General features: G+C 38.0%; 1 protein-coding gene across 2 annotated transcripts in view; it reads left to right on the plus strand.

The window, feature by feature from the left end:
* Positions 1-22,431, plus strand: part of STAP1 (signal transducing adaptor family member 1) — a 40,179-nt gene that overhangs the window by 15,739 nt on the left and 2,009 nt on the right. Inside the window, exons 3-9 of one of the 2 annotated variants that reach the window (XM_027600712.2) lie at positions 532-645; positions 1,889-1,945; positions 4,323-4,495; positions 6,190-6,318; positions 12,070-12,139; positions 14,594-14,690; positions 16,144-17,046. In XM_027600712.2, coding sequence (XP_027456513.1) covers positions 532-645; positions 1,889-1,945; positions 4,323-4,495; positions 6,190-6,318; positions 12,070-12,139; positions 14,594-14,690; positions 16,144-16,193 — 690 coding nt within the window. In that variant the 3' untranslated portion in view covers positions 16,194-17,046. Of the gene's footprint in view, positions 1-531; positions 646-1,888; positions 1,946-4,322; positions 4,496-6,189; positions 6,319-12,069; positions 12,140-14,593; positions 14,691-16,143; positions 17,047-22,431 lie in introns of those variants that run through there. The other variant, XM_027600713.2, reaches the window with a different exon arrangement.

The raw sequence follows: 22,431 nt of genomic DNA on the forward strand, positions 1-22,431 counted from the left end.
GTGGCTCAGTCGTTAAGTGTCTGTCTTTGGCTCAGGTCATGATCCCAGGGTCCTGGGATGGAGCCCTGCATTGGGCTCCCTGCTCTGTGGGAAGCCTGCTTCTCCCTCTCCCACTCCCCCTGCTTGTGTTCCTTCTCTCGCTATGTCTCTGTCAAATAAATAAATAAGATCTTTAGAAAAAAAAAGGAAATAATGAGTTTTGAATTTAATTACCTTGTTTTAAAAATAATTGTATGCCTATATCATTTAATTTTTAATAATGGCTGTTGTTTAGTGACTGTCTTACAAAATTCCTAAAAATTAAAAAATCAGCTTTTGCTAACCTGTATGAGTCGGGTCCAGCACACCGCCACATAATACGTTTTCCAAACGCCCTCTGGGTTCGGAAGAGTTGCAATGCCCAGTTGAAAACCAGGATAACATGCAAGGTACAAATCAGTTGAAAGGAAGAGATTACTTATATTCCTGCCTGCCAGACCTAATGTATGTTACCCATGAAATAATGTAATGAGATTTCCTTTATCTCTGCAGTATGTCGACAAGTTAGACCTAATAGACCTCACATGCCTTACTGACCAGAATTCAACTGAAAAGAATTGTGCAAAATTCACCCTTGTTTTGCCAAAAGAGGAAGTGCAACTGAAGGTGAGTAAGGAGAAGCAATCAGTTGGAAACAAGTTGTGGTTATAAATAGTATTGGCCTCTTCACAATCCAGTGGCTGAGAAAAAGAGGAATTATAAGAGGAGCTGCCAAGCTGCCAAGTCTTGTACTTTGTTAATATTTCTTGCCTTTTGCCAAAAACGGCAGTTTTCTAAATAGGGACTTGAAAGGTTATGTTCCCTTGTTTAGTATACAAGCACATTGAAACCATATATTTTTGTCCTCCAACAAAGTCAGAGATCCCATCTGGTGTTTTTAAAAATTTGTTCTTGAATTGACATTCACCAAGTTCCCAGATGAATCTGAGACATGTCCAACATGATACATGTTGGGAACCACTGAATTAGACAAACCCATATTTCACAAATCGAGACATATTTTGCAAAGTAATTGGCTTATAGTCTTCAAAAATACCACTGTAAGAAAAGCCAAAGGAACACTGGACACCTGCTCCCAATTATGGAAACTGGGGTTATGACAACTAAATGTGATGTGTGATCCTGGATTGGATTCTGTATTAGAAAAGGAAAAAAAATGACAAAGAACATTATTGTTACAGTTAGAAAAACTCCAAAAAGAACTGTGTTAGATACACAGTTTGTAAAATACGGTATTAATCTCACAAAAATCTAAACTCCCCATGAGCAGAGATCTGTTTGTTCAAGTTGTCACTGTACACCCAGAAAAAAATATTACAGTACCGTAGTCTCTGTTTAAAGCGATTGCAGTTACCTGCAGTCAACTGCGGTCCAGAAGCAGATGATCCTCCTTCCGACCTATCATCAGAAGGTCAGTAGTAGCCTACCACTCCGTCACAGTGCCTATGTCATACATATCACTTCATTTCATCATGTAGTCATTTTATCAGCTCACATCATCACAAGAAGGGTGAGTACAGTACAATAAGATTGTTTAAGATTTTATGTATTTTGAGAGAGAGAGAGAGAAAAAGCATGAGTGGGGGGAGGGGCAGAAGGAGAGGGGGAGAGAGAGAGCGAGAGAATTTCAAGCAGATTCCACGCTGAGCAGGGAGCCCGATGGGGCGCTCAATCCATGACCCTGAGGTCATGACCTGAGCCGAAATCAAGATTTGCTGGGTTTTGATGGCTTTACACATTTTGAGACTTATGAAACAATTGTATGAAATTCTAAAGTTATCTGAAGTTAATGTTTACAATCATTCATGTCTTTTCTTCTTTGTCTTTATCTTTTTGTTTTCCTCTTTAGACAGAGAACACAGAAAGTGGGGAAGAATGGAGAGGCTTCATTCTTACAGTAACAGAGGTAGGTAGGAAGGACATTACTTTCGATTGATTCATTAATTCAACAAATATTTACTGGACACTGGCTATGAACCACACAGAGTGAAAGGGGTCAAAAATACAAGAATTGGAAAGGAGAGATATAAACCCTTACACTTACTCGTGAAATTCATATTTTTATCAGGTGGATGGAAAGGAAGAAAGAAAATGAACAAGATAATTTAAAATTGTGGTAACTGTTGTGTAGAAAGTAAACAGGGCCTTACGCTAGCTGGAGAGTTACAGGTGGTCAGGGAGATAGACTTTTTGGTCCTGTCCTTTAACACAGTGGTCCTTTGTAATGCTGATATCTATAGCTCACACAGCATCTTCTAAAGTACTTTCCAATTACTTTCTTATTCACTTAAAACATATTTATAAAATGCTAAGAGATGAATGTCGTGAAGAACATAAACAATATAACAGACAGCCAATCAAAATGAAAATTCACCTTCAAACATTTGCTTAGTGAGTCGTAAGACAAAGCGATGCTTACATGTTCAATTCTGTGGCATCTTATCAGAGACAAACAGTAAGACCAAAACTGCTTACGGTTAACTGTTGCAGCAGGATCTCCATTATTTTAAATGCAGCTATTGTAGCAATTGTCATAAACATGAGGGACTTTGAGAGCCAGCCCCCCAAAAAGCACCATGTTCTCTGATACCTTTAGAGAAGAAAACTTTCTATGTTTATCACCGTCAGTTAAATACAGAGTCTGTCCAACGCTAGCTCCTAAGTGAAGGCTTTGCGGTCATATGAAATACGCACCGCACTTTACCGAGATGATAGATGCTGGTTCTTTATATCAGCCAATAACAGGTAAAAGTTGGAGGCTCGGCTACCATGCGGGGAAGTCACAGGAGGCTAGAAAAGGGGGCCAGTTAAAGATGTGAGACACGTTGCCTTGTGAAGCGGAAGAAACTTTTTGGGAAACTGCTTTGGTGTTGTGGAAAAGCATCATTGTGTGGCACGGCACTTCTTACATTGGGATCCAAGTCCCCCAAGGGTATGTGAGTAAGGTTATCGAGGAGAACACTAAAGCCACTGGAAAACCTTGGGGTGCCTCCTCCTGGCACACTAATTATACTTGATGTTTTGGCATAAAAAATGTGTTTTTAGTTTTTTTCTTTGCGGTAAGGATAAAAAGCATTGTTTTCATATTAACATGTACATAGGTATATTCAGAATACAAAATAAAATTCATGTGAATTTCCAAGAGAAGAAAAGTTGTCTTAAATTTTGTGCTCTGTAAATGTTGGTTTTTACTATGTTCCCTGAACACTCTCTGTGTATATTCCCACCGTGCTGTTGTTAAGAGAATTTTACCAGAAGTTTGAGAAGCACAGATTGTAGTCGAAAGAGCAGAGACTTTGCTTTTGAATTAAATAAACTTTCTAGCTGTGTGACCCTGGGCTAGTTATTTAATCTTTCTGAATCTTTTTTTTTCCTACTTGTAGAGTAGGAATAACATTACCTATATTATAGTATTGCTGTGAGGATTTGGGATAGCACAATTCTTGGGACATAATAGGCAATTAATAAGCTGTAGCTTTTTCATTAGTTTCACCTCATTCTATTATTTTTTTCTGGATAGGTATATAAGGAAATAGCTGTAGTGATTATTAGCTTAGTTATCCAGAGGAATAACTTTTTGATTGCATACCCTTATTATGTTTTTATTTCAAATGTCATATATATGCAATGTATAAGAGAGAAACAATAAGAATTAATAAGAACATGTAAATAGGCCATAAGGAGATGTATATCAGAGGTATGAATATCAGGAGGGCATAGGTTGCTCAATCCAAAATACATCTCTAAAAAAGGTCAAAACGAAGTAGAGCAGTATCGTAATCCTAATGTGTGAATGTCAGTTTGAAATATACATACAAATAAACTGGAATATGGACCTCTGACTACCAATTCTCAGTCATCTAATGAAGAGTTCATCTTAACTCCATGTTGTCATATGGCTGGGGGAGCTAATTCTAGGTTAGCTGTGGGAGAGCAGGGCACCTTGCAGGTGCTCTGGGACTTCCCTGGCAGCAAGAACGAGTGAACTCAGCATGAACAGTGAGAGGTTTGTTACTCGAATTAGCTTGTAGTGCAAGGTGGGTATACTTTGCTGTGTGCCAGGTTGAAAGGAACACTTGTAGGAAGGTTGGGCACCGTGCACAGGTTAAAGCTGTTTGGTTGGTTGGGAGGTAGTTTTAAGACACCAAGATCCTCTATTCACGATTCTATCCATCCGCTGTGTCAGATAAGTGGAGCCCCTGAGGACCACAGCGGTCTCCTTGTTGCTAACACCAGTTAGTCATTCTGCTTTCTTGTTTGCCTACTGCTTTCATTGGTTTCAGCTGTCAGTTCCCCTACACATGTCCCTCCTCCCTGGGCAAGTAATTCGACTGCATGAAGTCCTACAGAGAGAGAAAAAAAGGAGGATTGAGATAGAGCGGACCCCGAGCTCAGCTATGGAAAAGGAGAAGGAACCGATTGAAGATTATGCAGATGCACTGAGTCCTATGCCAGCGTAAGTGCACCGCGAACTCCGGGGTTTGTTATTAGGTTGTTAATATTAATTTCCAGTTATCAAAGACAGTGAGCCCCTGACCTCATTCAAGCAGGGACAGTAAGCCGTCACATTAGATCTCTGAGTTGATGCCACAGTTCCTCTTCTGTGTCATGATCAACAAAATGCAAAATGCAGCTTTGAACCAACCCTCTTACCACACAGGAAACTCCCTTCCACCCACACCTTCAGACCAAATAGATCTTCTTTCCAAAGCCCAAACCTAAATAAAAACTGCTATGTAGAAAGAAAGAAAATAAGTTTTTTTTTTTTTTTCCACCATGCAAATCCATGATGGACTGATTTTCTGTCAGAAAATTACACCAAAGAGTTTTAAGTATCTGAATTTTCTATTCAGTTGTCCCGTCAGTGAGTAGTCATTGAGCTTGAACTTGAGGAAGGCCCTGTGTAAAGTGTGTAAGGTGGTGTTGGGGAAATGAAGAGGCACAGACAGGCTGAATTCAGCAACACCTTTATTTTTTGCTCTTACATTGCTGGAAAGTGTGACTAAGATGGTGAGGTCTTTCCTCCTGGAATCGTGGTCTTCTTGTCGGGGAAACTTGTCCGGGTACCACCCGTGACATCAGGTTCTCACACAGAGTCTGGCTGTACCACAATTGCTGAAACTTGCCTACCATCACTCTTGGCTGAAACCAGGGACATCTGATGGACTGATGGGTTAAAAGTCAAGAAGACTGCTTCTTTTTCTTTTTTGCTCAATAAAACAAGTAATATATATTTATTACAGATAGATAAAAAGACTATTAAATCCTTCTTTGTCCAACCAGTCAGAGATATTCACCGTTAACATAACAGGGTATTGCATATCCTGCCAGATTTTTCTCTGTTGATTAAGCAGACTTTTCGGGGAGCCTGGGTGGCTCAGTTGGTAAGCGTCTGCCTTTGGCTCAGGTCATGATCCCAGGGTCCTGGGATCGAGCCCCGCACAGGGCTCCCTGCTCGGCGGGAAGCCTGCTTCTCCCTCCCCACTCCCCCTGCTTGTGTTCCCTCTCTCGCTATCTCTCTGTCAAATAAATAAATAAAAATCTTTAAAAAAAAACAAACCAGACTTTTCATTGGCGACAATATTTACTATAGAGATGGGAAGTGCTTTCTTAAAAATGTTACACATAAAAATAGCACCAATGCCATTAGAAAGCTATATTATACCCAAAGGAGTGAATTCAGACATATCCTTAAATACCAGTTATTTAAAACAGACCATACAAGAGAAGCATATAAAGAGATGCTTTGTGTCCCTGAAGAGAAACCACCAACAAATGTTATTTATCTAAGAGCTTACTATAAACTGAGATTATGAACTGGGGATACACTATTAATTCTTATCTTAGATTTTCAGATGATACTGGTGATTACATGCTGACCAACAGATAACTTTTCAAGTCTTTTTTGGTTAAAGAAAGAGGTTTGGAGGGAATGAAGGAGGGAAGGCCTTAAGCATAAAGTGTATTTAATAGTGGCACAGGATTGTAATAACAGTAACTGTATCACTGTAACTATAATAAGAAAGCTGGGAATTAAGTTAAGAAAAGTTAGTAACTGCAGCTCTTCGAGTTACTTTGGTAGCATTTTTTCAAGTAATGATCTTCATCAGTTAAAAAAAAAAAATCCTGTTTTTTGTCTCACCTCTGTAGATGTTTTTATATTGTGTCCCGGAAAGAAGCAACTGAGATGCTTGAGAAGAACCCTTCTTTGGGAAATATGATCCTGAGACCTGGTAGTGACAGTAAAAGCTACTCCATCACTATCCGGCAGGAGATAGAGTATGTTTAATTAAAAAAGTATGGTATTGTTAAAAGCAAGGTATCACTTTAAAAAGCAAAGTCACACAAGATCAGCACTTGCTACGTGTTCTGTTGGGGCTAAAAATATAAACACAAGACTAGGGAGAGAATGTTACAGAAGCAGAGCCAAGGCTAATATTTGTAATAGGGAAAAAGAAGAATGGGCAAATTACTTTGATCCTGGGTAAGTTTTCCTATTCATTCATTTGTTTCACATATCTTTATTGAACAAAACAACATCCCTGGTTTAAGGAGTTTCACATTCTTGTAAGGCATCATGGACTGTAAATAAATACAAAACTACAAAGTCATATATATAGTAGTAAGTAATTTTGTCTATGGACAAAATTAAATAGGATGAGGGAGATGGGAATACTCAGAGATGATGTTCAGAGAAACGCTTTCTGATTCTATTGTTTTAATATAGAGTGGTCAGGGAAGGCCCACTTCATTAGCTAACATTTAAGCAAGGCCCTGAAGGAAGTGAGGGGACAAACCAAGCCAGTATCTAGGACAAGAGCATTCCAGGCAGCAAGTGCATATTCCCAGAGGCAGGAGAAGGCTCAGTTTGTTCAAACCAAAAAGAGGCCTCTGTGATTGCAATACAGTGAGCAAGCAAACAGTGGTAAATGAGATTCCAGAGGTAGGGGAGGGACTGATCACTCTGAGCCCTACAGGTCACTAAGGGCTAAGGTTATATACTCTGAATGACACAAGAGGCCACTGGACTGTGATGCATGAAGAAGTGACATAATCTGACATCTATATAAAGGAGCCCTTGGAGCCTCTTGTCAAGGTTAAGAATTTCTTTCTGGTAAATGGCTTACCTTTGATAAAGTCAGTAATACTTACATGCAAAAGTTGATTTTTCCATGTAGCTAAGGTGGTTGGATCTGCTAAGGTCCACTCCACCTCTGAGTCTATGAAATCTTGCATTTCAATAAATAAGCACTCCAGGTTAGTTAACACTTTGACAAATGATAATGAAATTAAAATACAGGTTTTGTCCTAAATGAAAATGTTCAATAAGTAATTATCTTTCATATAAAAGCATAAGCAGAACTTTGATCCTTGAATTTGCTATTCTTTCTGGGAATAATATTCCATTAATTATTTTAGCTGAAACATATCTATCAATGCATCTATTTACCAGTCAGTCCACTATAAAATATCAATAATTCTAAATATATTAAATACAAAGACACTGACAGTGAGTAAAGGCAGTAAAAATAAATAATTACAATGAGCCATAGCCCAACAAGCTTCATCACTTGCCAATTACTCCATATAAACAGATACTTGTCTTTAGACACCAGCCATGTGCCCTGAATGGATGGCAAGAATGTTAGAGGTAGATCAGGTCCTGGTTCTGTGTGTGAAGTGAGAGAGCTCTGTGTGTGTGTGTGTGTGTGTACGATTTTCCACAATGAATACCTACGTCAACTTAACCTTCTTGTTGTTTCATTATTTTCTATTTTAAAGGCTGACATTTGGAGTTAATGTATTTTCAACTAATATGGTAGAATATCACAGATTACTCAATTTTAATTTGATTTATAATTCAATTAGCTCTTCTGAAACAAATCCAAAAGAAATAAAAATTGTGACTGCCACTACATATAAGTGAGCTTAGAAGAAGCCTTGGGAGAAAAGTGAATTTTTCTGTTGAGTACATCCTGGTCAAGGAGCCTTGTCCTTTTTCAGCATTTAGGAAATTGCATTGAGTATGCCTTTAAAAAATTAAGAGCACATAAAACTGAATTAAAATCTATTTCTCAGATTTTGTTTTAAAAAGAAATTTAACTGCTGGAAAGCTAAATCACACAAGAGAGTGATTAGCTTTTTTCCTTCATTTTATTTTCTTGGCTGGATTGAGTGTTTGACCCATTAGCATGTGAGCCCTGCATTATTATTCTGTATGAAATGAACAAAGTGCCCGAACCTAATGACTCTTTACAGACCACATATTTTCTGCACAACAGCAGCCTGATCTTTTTAAGATGGTCTAAATTAGCCCAGGTTTTGCACTGTATTTTCCGTAAACGTGAGCTATCAGAAATAACAGTGTTTCTGCTGAAGATGTGGTTTGCGACCAAACACAATGAGTTTCTATACTTAGGATATGAACTGAACATCACAGTTTTTACTTATATCTCTATTGTATTTAAGCTATATTTAAACTCCTAAGAGTCTGGCAAAGGAATTCATATCAAACTTCTGTAATTCTAATTTAGTAAAATCACTTCCAGTTTGAATTCACATAGAAATTCGTGCTTTTGTACAGCTGGTGGTTCTCAAAACATAACATTTCATAAAACTAATCCTCCTCCCCCCAAAAGTGCATATTTGGAAAGCAGAGTGAGGGGAATGGTCAAACTAGCACGTTCTAATGCTAGAGCGGGAATATGCTCATTTACGCTCTGGGGAATAGTTTATGGTTGGAAATGGGTAAGAAAAATTTTAACTGTTGTTGCACCAATTTTCCTTATGAGCCAGATATATCTATGATGTTAGGGATTGTTATATGTGTTGTCTAATGCCTCAAAATAGAACTCTTAGAAGGACTAGATTTCATATCTTCTGTTTACCAGAAAGGGTAGCCGTTGTAGAGAGTAGTAGAATGTTAGTTTGTTAGACTGCAGAGCTTAATGTAAAGACTTTGGCAAAAAATCTAGATGATTAGGAAGCACCTGAACACAGGTGGATAACAACCCACAGAACCAATTCATTCTCTTACAGGTTGTAGGAGAAATGTGCAGCCATGCAAGTTTATGTGTGTCTGGCAAAATACTAGCTGAAAAGGACAGGCTAGTATACAAAGCAGTGCTTGAAAGTAAAACTGTCTCCATCAGTTAACCAATCAGCTGTAGGAGGGAAGATAGTAGTTCTTGGGAAGAAGCAAAACTCATTCAGTGCCCAATTATCAGGTGACCCTCTCTTGATGTAAAATATTCCACTTTACCCAACCCAGTGGTGTGTGAATTCCTAAAACAGAGCTATTCCTACAACAAACTTAGTGGTTTGGCTTTGTTTTCTTAAAGTTGTTACGACTAGGGTGCCTGGGTGGCTCAGTCATTAAGCGTCTGCCTTCGGCTCAGGTCATGATCCCAGGGTCCTGGGATCAAGCCCCACATCGGGCTCTCTGCTCAGCGGGAAGCCTGCCTCTCCCTCTGTCTCTCTCTCTCTCTGTCAAATAAATAAAATCTTTAAATAAAAAAAAAAAGCTGTTATGACTACATGGCAAGCTAGTAGTATATACACTTTGGAAAGCCATTAGTCAAGGAAACAGTAGAAAATATTGACCCCAGATTAATTCCTTTGCAAAACTTTGGGTCAGAAGCTAAAAACAAGTATTTATATCACATTTAAGGCCACACACTTGTTAAAAGACAGGTTACTTCTTTTTTGAGGTCATAACCAGGAAACCTCAATATAGCAAATTTTATCAATCTCATTTTTTCCTCTTATTTCTTGGGAAAAACAAAACAAAATATGAAAGAAAAACAAAGGTGTAAAATGAGATTCAAAGCCTAAGTGACTTCAATGGAATTTTTTTTCTACATACTTTCTGCTTCAGAACTTAGTCCTTTTAGTCAAAAGTTCGAGAGACTCTGTTAATCTTTGCTGCTTTTCCTCCACAGCTTTGTCATGAATAATGATGATGATGATATAATAGCTGTTACTAACAACAATCATTGTCACCCCTTCCAGGGTACCATTTGTGAGTGCTGTGTTGGGTGCTTGACAAGCATTTCCTTCAGGCACAGTAAAAACTGAGACTGTTTTTTCCATGTTTTTATAAATGAAGGAGCTGAGCCTTGCAGAAACGACTAAGATAAAATGATACACTTAAAACGTAGTAAAAACAGTTACAACTTGCTATGTGTCTAAATGTGCAAGACACTGTACTAAGACTTTTCAGACATCAATTCACAACAACCCTATGAGGAATGGGATTACCATCTCTATTTTATAGATGAAGAAATGAAGGCTGAGAATTTACACGTAGAACCAGAATTTGAACCTCGATCTTTCTGGTTATAAACATCATGCCCTTCAAGTTTTCTATCAGTCTTCCAAGCAATATTAATCATTTATTTCATAGGAATACAGGAATTCTAATTGGAATGGATGAGTTTTCAAAAGTAGCTATATGATTATAAAAGTCTTTTCATGTAGGGATAAAAAATAAAGCCAGAGGGCGCCTGGGTGGCTCAGTTGGTTGAGCGACTGCCTTCGGCTCGGGTCATGATCCTGGAGTCCCTGGATTGAGTCCCGCATCGGGCTCCCTGCTCGGCGGGGAGTCTGCTTCTCCCTCTGACCCTCCCCCATCTCATGTGCTTTCTCTCTCATTCTCTCTCTCAAATAAATAAAATCTTAAAAAAAAAAAAATAAAGCCAGAGCCAACCACCCCAAAAGAAGGTACTTGTAAGACCTCTATCCAAAAATGTTTCCTTCACCAGTCTGCTAGTGATTCCTGGAAGATTGGCAATAAAGAATACTTTATATTTTTAATTTTTTTTTTTTTAGGACGGGAGAGAGTTAGGTTTTGTCCCATGTTTTAAAAGTAAAGTTCTAGAATAAGCCACTGGAATAAAATTATTAGCAGTTTTCCAATGATACTCAATTGAGAGAATATTGGGATAGAGTGGTAGCTGGGGAAAAAGTCCCTGAAAAGAAGTGTAGTTCAGTTCTAGAGGAATGGGACCTGGAAATGGAGAGACGGGTGATAAAAAAGAAGGTGGGAGCCCCTGCCAACAAACTTAACCTGATAGCTTTAGACTGCTTCTGTAAATTGGACAGATGTTGAATTAGTTTCTCTTTCAAGCAAATGGCAGTGTAATAAATGCTTTTAACTTTTCAACATTAGATAAAGTCTTGGTCCTGACACTGTTGTCACATGAATCAAAGGAGTTCAAAGCAAACCTACTGACTTCTGCTCTCAGTATAAATTAATTGTAGCAAATAGCACTATAAGATGAGCTTGTAATATTTTAAAAATTCAGTTTCATAAATATTGTGTGCCTAATGCTGGAAGACAAAGGTGAATAGATCGTGCTTCTTGTTCTTACACAATTCTAGTCAATAAAATACCATGTGTTTAGGGTGGTAATAATTTAGAGTGCTATGTGACCATAGAAGAGGAAGACATTACAGTTCATCTACTGTGTTTACATTCTCACTGAGCATTTTCCATTATCTCTAAGTTAGCCCTGAAGTTAACAGATATCCAAGGTGGGCAATGAGCTAGCAGGAAGAAAAGCCGTTCAGGGATTTCTGATAGGAATAGTGATGAGGTAGAGTAGAAAGTAATTTGCTTTCAGCAATTCTTTCTACTTCCCTTTTAATCTAGAGAATAAAAATCTGATTTGTATGTACCTACACAGGATTTTATAATGTTGCCTGCTTTGTATATTACTGGCATTAAATTTCTGCCTGAAAGATTTTCAGTTCTTGATTCATTTCTTCCTGTTATCCAATCACCACTCAATGACTCAGTTTCCTATATCCCTAGTGTATAACCCCTCCAAAAACAGACATAGAGAACGGGTAAATAAAAGAAAAAACCACCATCCCCCCCCATCCTTTTTTTTTTTTTTTTTTTTTTTGCCTAACTACTGGAATGGGAACATAGGTTTTACTATAGGGGAGATATTTTATATTCACTTTAGTTTGATTTCATCCAATAGTATATTCAAATGAAGATTAACCTTTTTTTTTTCATTTTAGTATGCCAAGAATCAAGCATTACAAAGTGATGAATGTAGGAAAAAAGTACACTATTGAATTGGAAAAACCTGTAAGTAGCTATTTCTTGTTTTTGATGAATTTTCTCCTGCTTTTGCCCAAATCTACCTTACAGAATTCAAAGAAAGGTGGAAAAGCAGACCCCTTGCCTAGGAACATAGTGCTGGTGAAAAACAGCCAGGTGAAGGAGCCCCGAAAGTGGCAGATATCCAGGGTGAGAAGCGAGATAAAAGAGCAGGTGGATGAGGAGGCACAGTAGAAAATAATCTGCTAATAATTCTTTCTACTTTTGTTTCTCTGTAATCCTTATCAATACGATTATTTCAATGAGGGAAGAATTTTTTCTTAATCGTCTGTTTTACAGCCACCAATGATATGTATTTCAATGTGCTTATTTCTAATGGGGAAAAAAAATATGTGAATGCCTAGTCCTCTAATACCCATCATGCAGAAGTTCAGAAATCCCCCTCATAATAGCAATATAATCATGAAGAAATGGTTTCTTCCTGGTCTGCAACCCCTCTCCCATCCCAATCAACTTACCATGGGGCTAGTGATACAATATCATAATCACTAGGTCACTGTATTAGGCAGAGAGCTAAGTACCTTACATATATCACTTAATCTTCACCATTACCCTGAGGGAATGCCTATTATACAGGTGGGAAAACTGGTATTTACACTCATCTCAACCAATGACGATGTAGTGATGTGAGCTATGGTCCAGGTGCCAGAAAAAGGGAATATAGCTGTGTGATCTTAAGCTGCAGCGGTGGGAAGATTGGACCAGGGAAGTGATATCACATAAATGGAACTGATGAATCTTAAGATATTTATTTTAACATCTCTAAAATTGAGCTCTTAGTGCCTCTGCCTCTCCAAGCCCACTGTGTTGATCAAATAGAGAAACGGGCAGTATGGTTGAATTTTTATGTTTATTTTTATTTTTTTAAAGATTTTATTTGTCAGAGAGAGACAGAGAGAGACAGAGAGGAGAGCGCACAAGCAGGTGGGGAGTGGCAGGCAGAGGGAGAAGCCGGCTCCCTGATGAGCAAGGAGTCTGATATGGGACTCATCCCAGGCCCTGTGATCATGACCTGAGCTGAAGGCAGACACTCAACCGACTGAGCCATGCAGGTGTCCCTGAAGTTTTTAGGTTTAGACCCTACTTCTTAGAATGCAGTAGTGACCTTTGCAAGAGGAGGGAAGCTGCTGACTCATATACCCCACTTTCATCTTTGCCATAAATGCTTCCCAGAGCTTCTCAGCTCTCATGTCCATGCCTGCCGGGGCTTTTTCAAAAATTCTAATGAAGAAAACAAACAAGTAGATTGCTGAAGGACAACCCAAATAACCAACTGACTGGAAGCAAAGGTCAGGGAGGAAGAATGTGCTTCTGTGACTAGTAAACTGGGGCTCGTTCATCTGTAATTAGCCCGAACAGTGCCCAGTGTAAGGAAAGCTAACAGCCTGGGTTGTTCTTTCACCTTTCACACTCCCCTACCCTACCCTTCAACCAGCTTGCCATTTTATGAATTCCAGGGATATTCAGGTTTAACCTGATTTTACTTGTATAAAAATATGGTTTGTGGGTGGCAACCCATTTCAGCTACTTTTGGCCAAGTAAATTATCCTGTTAAAGGGAGGTATTAAAATGCTAAATTCTCTGGCTTTAAGGGCTCTTTGGTTTCAAACAAAAGAAACCAAGTAACTTAACTTAAGCAAAGACAGATTTAAGAACATAGGAAGTACATAAAGGGACTGGAAAGCTGGAGCACCTCCAGGGACTAGGAACAGGTGACCCTTGAACAACACGGGTTGGAACTGCATGGGTCCACTTACATGTGGATTTTTTTTTTTTTTTGATAAATACAGTACAGTGCTGCTAAATGTATTTTTCTTAATAACATTTCCTTTTCTCTGGCTTACTTTATTGTAAGAATATAGTATATAATACGTAGAACATACTAAATATGTGTTAATCAACTAATTATGTTATCAGTAAGGCTTCTGGTCAACAGTAGGCTTTTAGTGTTTCATTTTGGGAGGAGTCAAAAGTTATAACATGGATTTTTGAGTGCATGGGGGCTGGCATCCCTAAACCTGTTGTTCAAGGGTCAACTGTAGTGAGAACCACCTGATTAGGAATATGCTATCCTTCCTTGTTCCTCTACTCAAGTTAAAACTTCAGGAAGGGAGAATTTTCTGGCCTAACCTGAGTCACATTCTCATGCAATAACTAGGGAAGAGCAGAGGACCTATTATTGTCCACCAAAATGTATCCCATGGGGAGGGGGAAATTTCTCAACAGGGAATTGGGTATTATAAAAGAGAAAAAAAATGCATGGGTAGGAAACACTGGCCACTCAGTACCTCATTGAAGTGGAGTACTGACATGTTTTACTAGAGATCAGGAAATTCACAGTAATCATTATTTCATCTGAGCTTTCTTTTACTCTCTCTTCACATGGATGACACTGAGCCTTCTCTCACTCTCTTTGTACAGGTAACACTCCCAAACCTTTTCAGTGTCATTGATTATTTCATGAAGGAGACTCAAGGAAATTTACGACCATTTATATATTCAACTGATGAAACCCTTGGTATGTTCACTTCATTGCTGTATTAAGGAAAGCAAAACAAAACAAAACAACAACCCCTCCCCCACCCCCCCCCGTATATGATTTGTAATACCAACCAGGTAGGAACGTAGTTCAGCTTTTAAGTTTATCTATTTGTAAGTCATTTGGTCACTAACCCTGTGAAAATAAGGGAGTACCAATATATTCTGGTGGATGAGTACTGGTCCATTCTAGAGAAAGAAAAGCCGAAAGGTATGTATTGTGACTACTAATTTCATCATCATTCTACTTGGGCCTTTTTTTTTTTTTAAGATTTTTTATTTATTTGACAGAGAATGAGAGAGAGACAGAGCACAAGCACAGGGAATGGCAGGCAGAGGGAGAGGGAGAAGCAGGCTCCCCTCTGAACAGGGAGCCTGATGCAGGGATCGATCCCAGAACCTTGGGATCATGACCTGAGCTGAAGGCAGACGCTTAACGGATTGAGCCATGCAGGCGCCCCTCTAGTTGGCTTTATCAAACAAGTTCAGCGATAAGATGAAAACCATACTCGTACAGAGTCATGGAAACCAAACAGGGATTTTAAAAGTACGATCTGTCAACAATATCAGATGCTCTAGTCAGATTGAAATGGATGAAGATTAAAGAGAGACTATGGGAATTGGCCATTAGGCAGTAGATGACTTGAGAGAGAGGCTTATTCTATCATAAAGGCAGAAGTCTAAGTGTAAGATATATACGTCCCCATTCCTACAGATTATGAGGTCAAACAACTTTGTTTGGCTACCTGCAGAAAAGTCTAAGTTTAAAAAGCCAGCAACTTTAAAAGTCCAAGGTTGAAAACATAGTTATGAATCTTGTGATGCCAAATAAAGAAACTCAGAGTCTGAAGGAACTTCAGGGAAACTGTCTAGTACAGTGTCTCACTCTATACAGGAATCACCCGCACACTGAGTCAGAAGACATCTCTAAGATGTGACCAATCAGCTTGTTTGAAAATTCCTAATGATGGTCGCCTCACTGGTTTTTGAGGCAGCACACTTCACTTCTATCAGTGCTCATCTTAGAGAATTCTTCCTTAATAGTGAGTCTGAAATATTTCTTCCTTTAACTTCTATATATTAATCCATTTCTGGCTTTGGAACAACTCAGGGTTTTAAAAAGCCCGTCAAATATATAAAAGCAGCCACAATGCCCCCTGCCCCTTAGTCTCTGTCCTCTGTGAGTTATTGGTTCCTTTAGCCCTCTTATCACATCTTTGACCTTTTCTATATACTAATTTCTGAACATCTCTCTTAAAATATACCTACAAGGAATGAAGACATTACTACAGATATGGCCAGAATAATATATTACACAGGCTTAATGCAGGAAAACACCATTTATAGAAATCTATTAACTATTACTTAATATGATTAATATAAGAAGTAACTATTGATATATATATATATATATATTTTTTTTTTTTTTTCAGAGACCAAACGATTTCCTGTTACACCTCTAAAATTTAAAAAAAATGTTTAGGGTGACGGTGAATCTGCTATAATTTGCTTCATGTCAGTTATCTAATGCTGTGTAACAAACCACCCCAAAACATGGTAGTTATATCAACAACTATTTTATTTGCTCACGATTCTGTGCATTGGCAATTTGGATTGGATTCAGTTGGAGAGTTCTGCTAGTCTCACTTGCTGTCACTTACACGACTAACCAGCTGATGGCCTGACCGGGGCTGTATGTTTCAAGTTGGCCTCATTCACACATCTGGCGCTGGCGGCCAGCTGGAGCTGGCTGAACCACTCTCCTCACTTATTCTCTAATACTTGAGGAGTTAGCTCAGGCTCTCTCACATGAGATCTCAGAGCCGTTAAGAGGAGAAGGAAACCTCAAGTCCTTGGGCTAGAAATTCTTAGTGTTAAGGATCAAGTATGGCCCTGTTGGAGCTTTTAGTATAGGAGAAACTGTGAATTGAATAAATCTAAGTGTGATGCGTCTTATGTACAAGGGCTATACTTCTTTCTTTTTAAAAAATTTAACTTACATGCAATAAAATTCACTCTTTTCTTGGTATACAGTCCAATGAGTTTTGACAACCACCACCAGAATCAAGATTCAGAAAGTTCTACCACATCAAAAAAATGCCCTAATGTTCTTTCTTTGTAGTCAACCCCCTTCTCACACCCATAATCCCTGGCAACTACTGATGTTTTCGATTCCTATAGTTTTGCACTTTCCAGAGTTATATAAATGGAATCACAAGTATTGAAATCTTTTGAGGCTGATTACTTTCATTCATCATAATGTCTAGATTCACACAAGTGTTGTGTGTATTACTAGCTTTTTTTTTTTTTAAGATTTTATTTCTTTGACAGAGAGAGAGCACAAGTAGCAGAGGGGCAGGCAGAGGGAGTGGGAGAAGCAGGCTCTCTATTGAGCCTGACATGGGGCTCAATCCCAGGACCCTGGATCATGACCTGAGCTGAAGGCAGCCGCTTAACCGACTGAGCCACCCAGGTGCCCCTAGCTTGTTCTTTTTTTATTGCTGAATAGTATTTCACTGTATGGAAGAACTAGTTTGTTTATCCATCCAACAATTAAACTGTATTAGGGTTGTTTCCAGTTTTTGGCAATTACTTACTGACTATATTAATACTCATATGCAGATTTTGTGTAAACATAAGTCTTCATTTCACTTGGGTAAAATATTTAGGAATGAGATTACTGGGTTATATGGAAAGAATCCAACTAACTTTATAAGAAACAGCCAAACTCTTTTCACAAGCAGTTCTACCTTTTTGCACATCTGCCATTGATGCTGGAGAGTTGTAGTTGCATCCTCATCAGCACTTGGTATTGTCATTAAATTTTTTTTTCTTTAATTTTGAGTAAACTCTACACCACACATGGGGCTTGAACTCATGACCCTGAGGATCAAGAGTTGCATGCTCTACCAACTGAGCCAGCCACACCCCATTGGTATTGTCACGTTTTTAAAAAAGTTACTCTAATAGTATCTCTGTGGTTTTAATATGCATTTCCCTCAAGATTAATTATGTTGAACATCTGTTCATGTGCTATTTGACACTCATATATCTAATTTGGTAAATATCCGTTTAAACCTTCTGACCACATTTTTGTTTGGTTTTTGTTTTTTTATGGTTGAAATTTGATAATTCAGTGCATATTCAGATATTGTCAGATATAATTTGCAAATATTTTATTTTTTCATTCTTTTAATAGTATCTTTGCAAAGCTTAAGTTTTAAATTTTAATGAAGTAAAAATGATCAATTTTTGCTTCTGTATATAGATTGTACTTTTGGTGTTGTATCTGAGAACTCTTTGCTTAACCTAAGATCACAGAGATTTTTCTCCCTGGTTTTCTTCTTTAAGTGTCATAGTTTTATGTTTTACACTAGGTCTATGACCTACTTGAAATTAATTTTAAGGGCAGAATTCATTTTATTTGCATTTAGGTATATAATTGTTTGAGCACTGTTAGTTAAAAAAACATCATCTTTTCTTCATTTAAATAGCCTTTGTACCTTTGTAAAATAAAAAATAATCAATTGACCATATTTTTGTGGATCAATTTCCATTGATATATGTTCTTACCCTTTTGCCAATACCATGCTATCTTGATTACTGTAGCTTTATAGTAGTTCTTAAAATCAGAAAATATAAATCCAACTTTGTTCTTCTTGACAAAATTGTTTGGACCAATGTAGTTTCTCTGCCTTTCTGTGTTAAGTTTTGGAATCAGCATGGTACTTACAGAAAAATCCTCCAGAGTTTTGATTTGGATTTTGTTGAAGCTTTAGATGAGTTAAGGGAGAACTGACCTCTTGACAATATTATCTTCCAAATCAGGAATAATATACCCTTCCAGTTATTTAGGTTTTTTTTTTTATTTCTTTTATAGTTCTTTATAATTTTCAGCATACAGATCCTGCACATATTTTGTTAGATTAATACCTAACGACTTAATTTTTTGGTGCTATTATAAATGGTAGTTTTTAACATTTTGGATTCCAATTATTTATTGGTAATATATAGAAATACACTTTTTATATATTGATCTTGCAATTCCAAGATTCCATTTGCTAGACTTTTATTCATTTCTAAAAGCTTTTTCTTTAGATTCCTTGTAATTTTCTTTTTTTTAAAGATTTTATTTGTCAGAGAGAAAGAGATAGACAGCACAAGCAGGGGGAGAGGCAGGCTCCCCATTGAGCAGGGAGCCTGATGAGGGACTCGATCCCAGGGCCCTGGGATCATGACCTGAACAGAAGGCAGACACTTAACCAACTGAGCCACCCAGGCATTCCTTGCTTCCGGTTTTAAAGGACAATAACATTTCATCTTTCACTAAGAAGTATAATGTTGGCTGTAGGTTTTAAAAAGATGATTTATCAGACTGAGAAAGTTTCCTTTTATTTTGTCTAGTTTTGGTATTAATGTAATGCTGCCGTCAAAAAATGAGGTGGGAAGCATTCCTTCTTCTTCTGTGGTCTGGAAAATATGTGTAGAATTGGTATTTTTTTCTTACTTCAATAGTTGGTAGAATTCACCCAATCAGCCATATGGGCCTGAAGATTTCTTTCTGAAGGTTTTTAACTATGAATTCAATTTCTTTAATAGATGTAGGATAATTCAGTTATCTATTTTTTCTTGAGTGAATTTTGGTAATTTTTTTAAGGAATTGTTCATTTTTTTCTAAGTCCTTGAATTAGTCTTCTGGCCTAGGGCCTGGAACAAAGTAGAAGCTGATGGATATTGGTAGAATAGATAGATGAATGAATAAGCATAACATTAGGGAAGGAGGAAGCAACCCTCTCTTCTTCCTAAAGGAAAACTGTCATTCTGAGAAACAGGAAAGGACTATTGCAAGTAACTAGAGCCTGTGCGACTGTATACTTAACTCTGTGATAGGCACTGTGTGAAGTGCCATGATTATGTGAATCGTCATAAAACAAGGATAATAATCATACTTTCCTTATAAGATTATTGGGAGAAATAAAAATGAGACGATTCATATAATCACTACCTAAGTAGTTTTCACATATGACTAAAGTTAAGTCAGAAACACAACTAGTAAATGAAGTTGGAATCCAAACCCATGTTTATTTCTGAAGCCTTTTTAAAAAAACCTTCTCAGTGATTGACATCTCCAGTGATAGATATTTGTATACAGATATTCATATTCTCCCCCCCTCCAACCCTTCACCCTATCCTTTCCTGTTTCTGTGGGTTGGGAGTCTGGGCCTCCCTTAGTTGGGTCTTCTGCACTTTTTCCATTTTTTTGAGCGGGGCGTGGGGAGGGGCAGAAGGAGAGGGAGATGAAGAATCTTAAGCAGGTTCCATGCCCACTGCCAGCCAAGGCAAGGCTTGAACTCATAATTTGAGTGAAATCAAGAGTCGGACGCTTAACCAATTGAGCCACCCAGGTGCCCCTGGAGACTTTTTTTAAAATTTAAAGCAGATAATCATCCTGATTAGATTGAACCAATTCTGTCTGCCTTACTCTTTGTGGGAAGAAGTTCCAGTATCGGTTCAGTTTTCAAAGCCTTTGTTATGTTGGTTTGGGTCTAATGCATCTATGTGTCAGGGATTGACCTAGGACTTAGGCAGTGGTTTATAGTTTAGTTATAAACTATACATATATATAATAAACTACATAAAGACTATATACAACTTATATAGTTCAGTAGTTTTTACTTCTCAAAGCCTTCGTTATCTGTTTTATATGTTCTGTGCAGGCACAGCTTAGGGGTGAGCCTGGAACTTATAGGAGATGCTTTTTCAGTTCTCTCACCTCTCCAGGATTTCCCCCACTTTCCTGCTACCAAAGGTCCTTTTTCCTGGTCTTTTAAAGATGGGGTTTCTTAAGAGTTTTAGCCATCAGTGCCACCGTGTAGTTCTGTGGAGACTGGGACCGCCTTTGAGGAAAAGACATTAAAAGAAGAAGAAGAAAAAACTAACAGGAATTCCAACCTTTCTCCCTGGCAACCCCCACCCACTCTGTCCACCCATTCTTTAGGCCACGTTTTCCCAGGTTCTCTGGCCAGGATGAGCTTTCTCTGGGGGTGTTAGGTGCTTATGCTGCCTCTATTGCTACAGTGTAGTTAGTGCTTGGAGATGGAGTCATCCTCAGAGCAGGGCCAGAAGAGAAAAATAAATAAGGAATGGTAAGAAATAGGGGCGCCTGGGTGGCTCAGTCGTTAAGCGTCTGCCTTCGGCTCAGGTCATGGTCCCAGGGTCCTGGGATTGAGCCCCGCATCGGGCTCCCTGCTCGGGGGGAAGCCTGCTCTCCCTCTCCCACTCCCCCTGCTTGTGTTCCTGCTCTCGCTATCTCTCTGTCAAATAAATAAAATCTTTAAAAAAAAAAAATGAGTGGAAAGAAATAACCAAAAATGGGCTGTTCGTGTAAAATGTCAATGCTTTTAGAAACAGACAACCAGATTATTATTGCTCTGGTGACTGAACTGGTTCAGTTTGCTTTGTGATCCGAAACAAATTACTCAACCTCCCTGCATATCAGATTCCCTTATTAAAAGAGTGAGGGAGCAACACGACATATGAACAGATAGAATTAGATGATCACATGGAGAGAGCCTTGAAATAATCAGACTATCTTCTGTAGAGTAATGTATTTTCTTTGAAAAGCAGAAAGATGATGGAAGAGTAAACTGGAAGAGTACATGACAGTGGAGAAAGGACTTAAAAACAAAATAAAACAAAGTACAAAAACAGCAAAACCCATCTTGACAGATGGTGCTTAAGCTTCAAGGAAACTTTGGGGAACCCTACAATTGTTTTAGGGAGTTTGGACTCCATAGCTGATTGGGGCATAGTGGGGATGCAGGAGCCCTTAGCTTTAATTTGCCTTGAGTTAGGAAATGGAAGTTGTAGAGCACCTAAGGGTTAAAATCTGGAGACTTGGAGAAAATTAAAGTGTTTCCAAAAACATACTATCAAAAAGAAAATGAGATTTTTTTTTCTTTGATCCTTGATGTTAACTCATGCCAGCATTCAGCTTTTTCTTTGGCACCAAAAGGAAAAGCAATGATAGAACCAAATAGTCAAAGATATTTCCTCAGTTTATTTTTCCCAGCTTCAGAAATCAGCAGTTTAAATACAAGCTACTTTTGGGGCACCTGGCTGGCTCAGTCAGTAGAGCACTGGGGTTGTGAGTTCAAGCTCCACATTGGGTGTAGAGAGTACTTAAAAATAAAATCTTTAAAAAAAAAGAAACAACAAAACTAAAAGCCACTTTAAAATATGGTAGGGTAGGTAACTGATATTAAGCTAGTCAGGAAGAAAAAAATGTTCCCTAGAGAAAAATTCATTAGGAGCCAAATCACAAGTCAAGAATAAAATAAAAATTTAAAAAGCATATGAATATTCATTATTTAATTAACTAATATTTAATAAACACACCACCAATGTTCCAAGTACAACAGGAAAATCAATTTACATTTGAAAATAAAGAACTGCCCTGTGCCTTGATATTGGTTCTTTATTTTATTAAGCATTATTTTCCACCACATAAGGGAGAAGAGAAAGGAGAAAAATCTATATATTGCATGAAAGTAAAAGAGGAAAACTACCTTTATGTATCTTGATAACTTATTATTTTTAAAAGGAAGATCTTGCTTGTAGAGAAAATTACCTCTATTTTCCTGATCCTGATTACCAAGTTGCTTACCTCAGTACCAGAATTAAACATTATCGCATACAACTTCATTATCTTTCCTGAGTGA

Source organism: Zalophus californianus, chromosome 2, assembly GCF_009762305.2.
Source record: "Zalophus californianus isolate mZalCal1 chromosome 2, mZalCal1.pri.v2, whole genome shotgun sequence".
In the NCBI taxonomy this organism is placed as follows: domain Eukaryota; kingdom Metazoa; phylum Chordata; class Mammalia; order Carnivora; family Otariidae; genus Zalophus; species Zalophus californianus.